This window comes from Xiphophorus hellerii, chromosome 18 (assembly GCF_003331165.1).
Source record: "Xiphophorus hellerii strain 12219 chromosome 18, Xiphophorus_hellerii-4.1, whole genome shotgun sequence".
NCBI lineage: Eukaryota > Metazoa > Chordata > Actinopteri > Cyprinodontiformes > Poeciliidae > Xiphophorus > Xiphophorus hellerii.
Genome location: NC_045689.1, coordinates 101,462 through 112,996, shown reverse-complemented (window position 1 = coordinate 112,996; position 11,535 = coordinate 101,462). Strand labels below are relative to the sequence as shown.

The following is an 11,535-nucleotide window of genomic DNA, read 5'->3' as shown; positions in this document are numbered from 1 at the left end:
CGAATGAACAACAAGTTCAAAATAACTTCCCTCATCTTCTGAAAAAAGTTTTACGCTCGTTTGAGGTGGTTTTTGGTTTTCTGAAAAGATTCGATGCGTTAAGAGGAAATGGAAATGCTGAATAAGTTTCTGATGTCGTGAACGTTCCCATCCACCGGTGGCTCTGAGCCTTACCAGAGGCACCAAACAGGGGAATCTCAAAGTCTCAGTTTGTCTGAGATGTTTGCTCTATGCTAGTTAGCGACCTCTACTTTCCTGTTTACCACGGCCATCTGATGACATCAGGCTTCCAGCGCCTGGTTGAGTCTCTCTAAGCTGGCAGATGGGAACACAAATGATTTGTGTTTTTTTTTGTTGTTTTTTTTGCGACATTTCAAAATCTGCATGATAGTTAGATGGAAACATCTGAAGCTCCAGAAACAAATAAATATTCTGGACCTTAAGACTCTGAGTGGTCCTCTGGACCGTCTAGATGCTCGAGGAGATCTGAATGTTTCTGGACTTTTCGGAAGAAAGCTCTAAACGATCAGAAGCTTTTTTATGTTGAAGAAAACTTCAAAACATCTGGAAACTCCAGACGAGCCACAGAGGCTGTGACGCTCTGCTTCCTTCCAGATGTTCCAGGTTCTTCAGATTTTTGGGATTTTAAGAATTTCACTGGTCATCATTCCCACCAGCTCTGTCCAATCCGCTTTAACCCAACTCCAGTCCGTTGTTTAGAAAGTCCTGTCCGGTTGGTGAGGTGTGACCTCTGACCTCTGGTCCTCCAAACCTCGGTCTGGGTTCAGTTGAAGTGACCTCTGATTTGGTTTGAATGTGAACACCAAGCAGACCGGAGACCGCTCCAAAAGCAGGAAGTGGACTACAGCGCAGGGCATTCTGGTAAATACAGCCAAAGGTAACGTGCTAGCCTAGCGCTAGCAGGAAAAATGGGCTCCTGGTCTTTAGCCACAGGCTAAAGAAAAATCCTCCAACCGCTAAAATGTGACGCCTCCATCTTGTAACCATAACCCTTGTTAAAATGACTCAAGTAAAAGTAAAAAGTAAAATTATTCCTAAAAGTTTTTTTTATTTTCAAAAGATTTACTGAAGTAAATGTAACTAGTTACTAGTTACCCTTCAAATAAAGTGGTACAGAATATTCTAATGGACCAAATACAAACTAAACTGATAGAGTCAGGAAAACGCCTGAACTGTGAACTCTGACCCCCGGATCGCCTCGGAGCGTCCAGCTGCGGGTCCACGGGCCTCAGGTTGACAAACCCACGGAGCGATCAGCAGGAAACCAGAAGAAGAAGATTTTAAAAACGGATCATTTCACTAAAAAGATGGAAACATCATCATCATCATCATCATCATCATCATCATCATCATCATCATCATCATCATCATCATCATCATCATCATCATCAGTCACCCCCTCCGTCCATCGGGTGACGCCAGCAGGGCTATAAGAGCCGCTCTGTGCCGGGACAGAGGCAGAAGAGCCGCCGCGCCGCAGACAGACAGACAGACAGACAGACAGTCAGTCAGACAGACAGACAGACAGACAGACAGACAGACAGACAGACAGACAGACAGTCAGTCAGACAGACACACAGAGGATGAAGATGTTGTCCTCCCTCAGCCTGCGCTGCCTCCTCCTGCTCCTCCTCTCCCTCAGCGCCTCCATCAGCTGCTCCTCCGCCGCACAGAGAGACTCCAAACTCCGCCTGCTGCTGCACCGGACCCCGCTGCTCAGCTCCAAACAGGTCGGTACCGATCAGAACCGATCAGAACCGCGCTTTTAAACTGGACCAAAGTTCTGTTTAAAGTTACAGAGAAATCTGAAATGATCCCGGGTCATAAAAGTAAAGTCGGTGTTTTAATATTTCATTAATAATTTTGCGCAACAAAAGATTTTAATGATCGGAAAAGTTTATTTCTCTGAAGTCAACAAATAAGACAAAAACTCAGCAGTTTTTAGTTTCATTAATTTAATCATTACGGTGTTAATTAATGATTATCATTAAAGGTAAACGTTTGATTTACATGAAATTATTTTATAATAATTTCTAATAGAGAATAAATATTCTGGATTTTACATCTGAGTTATTATATTTTACATTTTATTAATTTAAAAATATGATCTGAACCTTAGAATCCCTTTTAGAAACATTTTTATTTAACTTGTGACTAAACTGATTTTCAGAAATCCCATTTGCTGGTGAAAATTATAATTATTAATATTATTAAATATAATATTCTCTTTGCATTTCCTTCTGTTTAACTTTATTTTTACCACAAACTTACTCTGGAATATGGATTTTAATTTATTCTCCGTATTTGCTGCAGAATAATTATCCCGTCAGTTTATTTCAATATTTCAACACGGCTTCAGTGAAAATATGAAGAAGTTCAGATTTTATGACGTTTTCTTTAGTTTCATCCAAAACTTTTAAAATACAGTAAAAAAAAACAAACAGTTTTTTTTAAGCCGTTAATGTTTTCAACAGAATCAAACTAAAATATTTTTTTTGTTGTAATTTCTAAATGTGTTTATAATAATTTACAAATATCATCTTTTCAAACATTTAAACTTTTTTTTACATTTGCGTTTTGAAATGAGTTTTATTTCTCTGGCAGATTGTAAATGTTGCAGACGCCTGCAAAACTGGAACTGAAAATATGAAACAAACTGAAATGAACGTTTTAAATGAACGTTTTAAATGAACGTTTTAAATGAACGTTTTAAATGAACTTTTTAAATGAACCTTTTAAATGAACCTTTTAAATGAACCTTTTAAATGAACCTTTTAAATGAACGTTTTTATTTGAATTATAATGAATGAATGAGTTAAAGCTGCTGGTTTCTGGCTGATCGACTGTCGTGGAAAAATACTATTTCCAAGCACTGTTCAGGTAAAATCACTCAATCAGGTTTATTCATGAATTGTGCACAACTCAGAGAGCTCACAATCAATCAGTAATGAAGCAGGTCTGAAACGAAAAGCTCTGCCAGCAGAGAAACACATGAGTTTTGTACAAAGGGATCCAAAGCAGGGAATCAGACTGGTTCCCATGCAGCTGAGAAAAACAACGTCCAACCTTGTGCATGAAACCCAAACAGCTTTAACTTGGTGGGAAAATACAGAACTTAGAATAAACATATAGCAATACAACCAGCAGGTGGAACCTAACTGTAATTTTTCCACATCATCGACGTTTCGGCTCAGAATCTCCAACTGAACTAAAAATCCTCTGAAACGAATAAATCAGAAACGGCTCAGTCTTAAAAATCTCCATCTGAGGAAAACAAATTTTATTTACTATTTGACTATTTTACTATTTAATGTTATTTATTTTGAACTGGTTTTATCCCAGAATGAACCAGTTTAATGAAGCTGATGTGGTTTGTGTTTATTATCTGCAGTTTCAGAACAAAAACTGAATCTAATCTGTTTTCCTGTGAAGATCCAGAAGAAACTCAGGTTAAAAGTTGAACTCTGACCTCTGTGTGATCAGTTCACATCCAGCTCTCGTTGTTATTGAAGCATTTTTAGCTCCAGATCTGGAAACTTTCAGGATCTTTCCTGAAGCGCAAACGTCTCATCGTTTCATTACATTCTGGCTTTTAAACTGAAGACGTGACGTTAATGAATAATAATAATAATAATAATAATAATAATAATAATAATAATAATAATAATAATAATAATAATAATATAATGTCCTCAGTGATGGACATCGCTAACTGAAAGGCTAGCTGTGCTAACACCACAGTGCTAATCATAAACCTTAGTTCAGCTAACGCTAAAGCGCTAAGTTCAATTCAAATCATATCGGACGTTGAAAGACTGTAACCCCCAGGAGGACAGGAAATGGAACTTCAAAATAAAAGCTGAAAAACAATCGTCTAACTGAAGAATTTTTAACCCAAACTTCAGGCAGGTTTGCTGAACTTCCAGGTAAAAAACGCTTTAGGATTTATTCTGAGAAATAAATGTAGGGGAAGCTAAGTGTGTTAAGTGCTAACCGAAAAAATTAGCTTGGCTATTAGCAAATTAGCGGAAATGTTTCCCTTTGATCCCAATGGGTCCAAAGTCAGAGCTTTAACATTTATGTGTTAAAGCTGTATGGTTCAGCGAAAGAGCAGGCGCCCCCTGGTGGCAGGACGTTTTCTGATTCCTTCCTGTGAGTTGGAGGAACCTGCAGGTGACCGTGTCCTCTGTCCCTCAGGACGCGTCTCGCTCCTCGCTGGCGGAGCTGCTCCTCTCCGACCTCCTGCAGATGGAGAACGAGGCTCTGGAGGAGGACGGGTTCCCTGAAGGCGAGCCGGAGGACATCCGCGTGGACCTGGAGCGCGCCGCCAGCAGCGGGCCGCTGCTCGCCCCCCGGGAGAGGAAGGCGGGCTGCAAGAACTTCTTCTGGAAGACCTTCACGTCCTGCTGAGCCTTCCTCCTCCTCCTCCTCCTCCTCCTCCTTCTCCTCCTCCTCCTGTACAGAAACTGATCCCTGGTCAGTTTGGGTGAAATGTTCTGACCTTTCTGAGCTGATTCTTTCTGAATGTAAACACCATGAAGCTATTTTTAATTGTTGGTTTGAATAAAATCTGTTTGAGAAAACCTCCTGTGTCTGCTGAGGAAGACGAGGGGCGGGCTCGGCCTTCATTGGGGGTCTCCATGGCAACGAGGAGCTGATGACAGATCAGATCTGAGCTCCTCGGTCTCCGAACAGGAACCATTCAGTTCAGTTCACTTTATTTAGTTATTTAGAGCCAATTTATTACTAAAATCACCTCCAGGCAATTTTTAAAAGTAATAAATTGAATTCAAACATTTAAACAATCCGGCCAAATTAACTGAACTTTTCTGATCTCTTCCTCTTTCATCTCCATGGCTTCATTGGTCCAGATTGATTTAATGAACTGTTTGGATTAAATTATTCTGGCTTCATATAATCTTCCAGATATTGTGGTTGACATGCTGAGAGGGTTTCAACTAAAACATTAAAAGAACCTGTCAGTGGGTTATATGAGCTCAATATAACACAAACTGACGAAAAAGTTCTGGTTTTATTAGAAGATTATTTCATTTATAATATGATAAAATGTCTTATTATATGTGAAATAACAGAACTGGACCTATTTTTCCTAATATCTTGCTGAAAAGCTGTTTGTTAGTTTTGTCTTATTTCAAGCTAACTGAGATGTTTGCACTAAAAATATTACCAATCTTTCTTGGTAAGATATTTTATTTTTGCAGTGTTATCAGTAAAGTCACATCCTCCACATTTATCAGCAAGTTAATTTGCAAATTAGCTAAACATTTAGCTATGAATTAGCATTATAGCTAAATGATTAGCTAGCTCAGATCTGAATATTTAGTTTGGAGCTACATTTTTAGCTCCTCGCTAAATATTTAACGTCAAACTAAATATTTACTATGAAACTGTTACATTTATTAAATAATAAATAGGACAAATATGACTTTAAAAAATGAACCCCCAGTTTTATCTCTAATGACTAATAATTATCTCTAATGGCTAAAAAACCCAAATTACTGCTGTTAATCTACAAACGGCCCATAAACTCAGTTTTTATCTTGACGACGTTTCGGCGACTCGCTGCTCTCGTCTCCGTTTATCCAACATCTCATATTGAAGTTTTTCACTCGCAGCTTTTCCTCTTGTTAGTGTTTTTAATGAAATATGTTTCAGGGAGAGACGATGGAAACAGAATTGATTTAAAGTTTCACTTTAATAAAACATTCGCAGCGTTAAAATCCTCGTTCTGCTTCTTCTCCCACGTTTGGAGGAGAAAGAATCAGTTCTTCACACATTTTAAGTCCTTTGGATTCATTATGTGGCAGGAAAAATCAATATTTAATTACTCATTAAGTTTCTGTAAATAAAGAATACTGAAGTTTATAATTATTAAGTTGAAATGTGCAAGAAAACAATCTAGAATAATCCAGAAAATCACATTTATTTATAAAAACCGCACTTTATTTAGTCATGTTTGTATCAAAAAATAAGAATAGACGATCAGAACATGAACACAAAAGTCCAATAAGAAATATAAATATTATTTATTATTCCTCAGTGAGAAAATTCAGCAGCAAAGTGACGAGCAAAAAACACACATAGGTTCAGAAAATACTGAAAAAAGCTGCAGTAAGAATAACAACGTTACAAACTGCAACATGAAAGTCTGTGAGGTCGTCATGACGCTCGTCTTTTCTCTGCTGGTTCCCCTCAACACACCGTCAGGATGCTAAGCTAGTTAGCATAGCCGCCACTTACAGAGCATTAACAGTTTATCTGCAAAGGTCTGATGTGTCCCCACCATTAGCACACTGAGAAGCGTACACCAGGGTGATTGACAGCACTAAGCCCCTCCTCCAGTAGCAGGACCTTTTCACAGGCTAACCGTCAGAACTTTATTCTCATAATATTAAGACATTTTTTGTCATTTCACTTTATTCTCGCAATATTCTGAGTTTATTTTTGTATTATGATTTTTGTTACAACTATTCTTTTTCTCATACAACTTAATTCTAATTATATTGACTTTATTCACATAATATTCTCATATTATTATGACTTTCTTTTGTGTATTATTGTGAGTTTATTCTTGTAATATTCAGAGTTTCTACTGTTCTTTGTACTTTGACTTTATTTTTCATATTATTACGACTTTATTTTTGTGGTTTTCTTAGCCTGGTCTTATTACTGCGTCCTAATTTTGGACGTAAAAAGTCAGTTTTGGTTTGAGATGCTTGTTGTTGAACGAATGTCACAAATTAAAACGTTTCGTAACATTTCAGTAAATTGCAGCTGGTTCTGAGGTTCTGCTGCTCCGTCGGTCCAGAGCTTAACTCTGAGCTGAAGTCGTCCTGCGGCGCCGCCGGCGCGCTGCAGGTGTCTTCACACGCCGAGCGTTTCTCCGCTAACAGGAAGCTGCAGCTGCAGAGGCACAAAGAGCCCAGCAGCCAATCAGACGACTGCGTTTCAAACGCTCTAATAAACGCTGATGAGCTTTAATTACAGCTGAAAGCTTTACTGGAACACACACACTTCAGCTCAAAGTGTGTGTGTGTGTGTGTGTGTGTGTGTGTGCGTGTGTGTGTGTGTGTGTGTGTGTGGGTGTGTGTGTGTGTGTGTGTGTGTGTGTGTGTGTGTGTGTGTGTGTGTGTGTGTGTGTGTGTGAATAGATGCTGATGCCGTTTCTCACCTTAAAAAGTCGATTCATTGGAAACAAAAAGACGACTAATCAGCAGCAAGAGGAAGCATCTCACTCACACACACACACACACCCACACACACACACACACACAGCATGACAATGTCATTCCATCTCAAAGGGGTCAAAGGTCAAACTGCCATCAGTCAGCCCTGACTAGTGGGACAGCAGCAGAAACAAAGCTGGTTGCCACGGTTACGTTATCGGGTGTCGGCAGATTTGGATCCGAGTTTAACCCTGGTGCATTGTGGGTAAAGCGCCGAGCCCTCGGGTCGGTCTGCAGGCCGGTGATACGGAAAGAGGGCGGAGCCACAGTTTGACCCGAGAGGCGATTCTGTTATCGCTGGAAGGTTCTACTTCCTGAAGGAACAAACTGGGAGACTTAAAGTTTGAATTTGATAGAGTTCTGGTACCGTCAAGCAGTCGTTGTGGACGGTTGATGCGGTCGCAGCTGTAGCAGTCAGTCTTACAACAAATCCAAAGAGGCCTCTGACTGAAGACCGTCATGCTGAGCTAACAGCTCCATATCCAGGCAGCAGAGACAATATCCCACACTAACATGTCCTGGATGACTCCATCCGCTCTGCTGTTCCACCTCCTTTGCTTTTGCTGCTCCTCTTTAAATCTCTGTCTGGCCGTGTTGGTTAGAAAGATGTTGGAGTAGGGGATATGTGACGTTTTTGTTTTGCTTTTCACTGTTAGCAGAGAAAAAAACCCCCCAAAATTTACTAATGTAAGAGCAGAACTACTTCAACATGTTTTTATCAAGTAAGAGTAAAATAATGAAACTTTTATTTCATTAAAATAAAAGTTTTAATGAAACTTTTATTAAAATGTTTCATTTAAAGTTTTACAAAGTAAAAAGTAATGAAATTTTGGTATTTTAAGGACCCAAATGACAATAATTCATATAAGTTACAAAAAATAACAAAATCAGGCAAAATAAAATGTTTCCAAATCAGTTTCTTTCAATAAGAAAACATAAAACTTTAGCATAACTGCAGCTGTGAGTCAGTCTGGTGGATTTTTAGTTAAAACTTGTTTGATGTTCATTCAGTGGGAAGAAAATCCAAAAATTTTACCCAAGTTAGAGTAAAATGTAGTAAAAATACTCCTAAAGGTAAATTCTTTCCAAAAGGTTACTGAAGTAAATGTAATGAGTAAATGTAACTAGTTACTACCCGACTCTACATGGATCCAATCAGGACAGAAACACAGATTTGAATCTAAACTCATCCGAGTCGTTTTGTTTTTCTCTGTTGAATGTCGTCCACTGTCGCCACGGCGTCTTCCTCGTCGGCCATGTTTGTTTCCTCTGAACTCACATCCGACCTTGAGAGGTTTTACAAAATTTCCCGTCTGGATGTTTTGAGTGAAATTGGTTTGTATTTCACTCCACACACTGTACAACCAAACCTGTTACAGCCAAGATGATTTATTATCAGGTTTTGAAAACTGGCCGACAGTTTTTAAACCAGGCTTTCCAAAAACATTCAGTACCACTTCCACCTGTGAGTCCAACTGAAGCAACCTGTAGATGCATTAATCCAACAGTAGGTGGCACTATAAACAGGTCAGGACTCTTAGGGTTGGTTCTGTTGAGAAGCTATGAGTGGTCATCATCTTCCTCCAGCCATCCTTAAACTAAGAAGAGAAATGATCATTCTCCAGCTAACAGCTGCACAGAATCCAGAACCAGAGGGGATAATCAATCAATCAATCAATCAATCAATCAATCAATCAATCAATCAATCAATCAATCAATCAATCATTACAAAGGAAACACCGTACAGTCAACAACTGAACAAACGTTACATTTTGATGAGTGACATCATCAAAATCATTGATACCCATCAAACATATTGATTAATGTTCCATTGATTATGGTTCAGAATCGACTCTGACAAGGATTTTAGTCTGAAGTTGAAGGAACTCAGTGTTTCTGCAGTTTTACAGTTTTCTGGAAGTTTTCTCCAGATTTGTGGTGCATAGAAGCTGAATGCTGCTTCTCCATGTTTTGTTCTGGTTCTGATGCAGAACAGAACCAGAACCAGAACCAGAACCAGAACCAGAACCAGGAGACCTGAGAGGGCTGACAGGTTGATTGATCCAAACATCAACGATGAAAAAGGTCAGGAAGGAGAAATCAGTGCTAACGTTCGATCAGTTAGAGGCCATGAATCAATCAATCAATCAATCAAATTTTATTTGTATAGCACATTTCAGCAGCAAGGCATTTCAAAGTGCTTTACATCATATCAAACACAGAAACACAATGCAATATAGAATCAATCATTAAGTCAAGTTACATCAATAAATTTGTAATTGATTACATTTCAAATACAATTCTAAACAGGTGGGTTTTCAGTTGAGATTTAAAAGAAGTCAGTGTTTCAGCTGTTTTACAGTTTTCTGGAAGTTTGTTCCAAATTTGTGGTGCATAGATGCTGAAAGCTGCTTCTCCTCGTTTGGTTCTGGTTCTGGGGATGCAGAGCAGAACCAGAACCGGAAGACCTGAGAGGTCTGGAAGGTTGATACAACAACAGCAGATCTTTAATGTATTGTGGTGCTAAGCCGTTCAGTGATTTATAAACTAACAACAGTATTTTAAAGTCTATTCTTTGAGCTACAGGGAGCCAGTGGAGGGACTTTAAAACTGGTGTTATGTGCTCTATCTTCCTGGTTTTAGTCAGAACGCCAGCAGCAGCATTCTGGATCAGCTGCAGCTGTTTGATTGATTTGTTGGACAGACCTGTGAAGACGCTGTTGCAATAATCAATACGACTGAAGATGAACGCATGGATGAGTTTCTCTAGATCTGGCTGAGACATTAGTCCTTTAATCCTGGAAATGTTCTTCAGGTGATAGAAGGCCGACTTTGTGACTGTCTTTATGTGGCTCTGGAGGTTCAGGTCAGAGTCCATCACTACTCCCAGGTTTCGGGCTGATCGCTGGTTTTCAGTTGTAATAACTGAAGCTGTGCGTTGACTCTAGATCTATAGCTCTAGATCTATAACTATATATCTATAACTCTAGATCTATAACTCTAGATCGTTCCTCTTTAGGTCCAAAAATAATAACTTCAGTTTTGTTTCTGTTCAGCTGGAGAAAGTTTTGGCACATCCACACATTTATCTGTTCTAAGCATCTGTTCAGTGATTGGATGGGGTCAAAGGTCACCTGGTGACATCGTAATGTAGAGCTGTGTGTCATCTGCATAGTTATGGTAGCTAATATTATTTCCTGTTATAACCTGAGCTAGTGGGAGCATATAAATATTGAATAAAAGGGGCCCTAGGATTGAACCTTGGGGTACCCCACATGTGACCTTTGACCTCTTTGATGAAAAGTTTTCAATTGAAACAAAGAAATCCCTGTTCTTTATGTAGGATTCAAACCAGTTAAGCACTGGACCTGAGAGTCCGACCCAACTCTCCAGTCGATTCAGTAATATGTCATGGTCAACAGTGTCAAAAGCTGCACTGAGATCCAACAGAACCAGAACCAGCACTGTGGTTCTGCCACAGTCCGTATTTATATGGATGTCATTGAACACTTTTACCAGGGCGGTCTCTGTGCTGTGGTGAGCACGAAAACCAGACTGGAAGGAGTCAAAGAGGTTGGTTATAGTTAGGAAGCTAGTTAATTGTTTACACAGCTTTTTCAATAACTTTGCTGATGAATGGGAGGTCAGAGGTCGGCCTGTAATTCTGCAGTAGTGATTTGTCCAGATTGTTCTTTTTTATAAGTGGTTTGATTACTGCTGTTTTCAGAGCCTGGGGGAAAACGCCTGACGAGAGCGATGAGTTACTATTTGGATCAGATCAGCAGCAATAACAGGCAGGACTGAAGCCTGAAGATGATTCATGTCGGCTGGAAGGTCAGCCGCTGAAAACCCAAACCCGGTTCCTCTGTTCTCCGCTGAGCCCCAAACGGCCTTCAGATGTCAACAGGCTGTTTGTGTTTCTGCATTTTTCTGTCAAACTGCAGAAGACGAGGCGCGCGCTCTGACAGGTGAGGATGATTCAGCTTCCTGTCGCCTCCGTCTCTCTGAGAACAAAAAGCTGCAAGAGCGAGACGGCGCCACCACGAAGGTTTTCATCTTCGTCTCTTTCAGAGACGCAGCTGCGGCTTTTCTTCTGCCGAACGACAAGGTGACGATGAAGAGCTGCTCTTTCACAAGTTCCTGCTGACGGCGCCTTGGGAAGCAGCAGAGGATGGAAGGAGGAAGAATGAGGGGCTGGGAGGAGCTGCTGCTGCTCCACAGATTTCAGGATGTTTCATTAAAACGATGCGTGTGTGTCTGATCCTCG

General features: G+C 39.9%; 1 protein-coding gene across 2 annotated transcripts; it reads left to right on the top strand.

The window, feature by feature from the left end:
• Positions 1 to 1,496: 1,496 nt before the first annotated feature.
• LOC116737402 (somatostatin-1-like) lies at positions 1,497 to 4,605 on the top strand. Of its 2 annotated transcripts, XM_032590531.1 has the most exons (3): positions 1,497 to 1,518; positions 1,587 to 1,751; positions 4,219 to 4,605. In XM_032590531.1, exons 2-3 carry the CDS (start codon positions 1,605 to 1,607, stop codon positions 4,429 to 4,431), a joined length of 360 nt encoding a protein of 119 aa, XP_032446422.1. In that variant the 5' UTR covers positions 1,497 to 1,518; positions 1,587 to 1,604; the 3' UTR covers positions 4,432 to 4,605. The 2 variants fall into 2 exon arrangements, with proteins under 2 accessions (XP_032446422.1, XP_032446421.1); XM_032590530.1 differs by having other exon boundaries at positions 1,507 to 1,751.
• Positions 4,606 to 11,535: the final 6,930 nt, after the last annotated feature.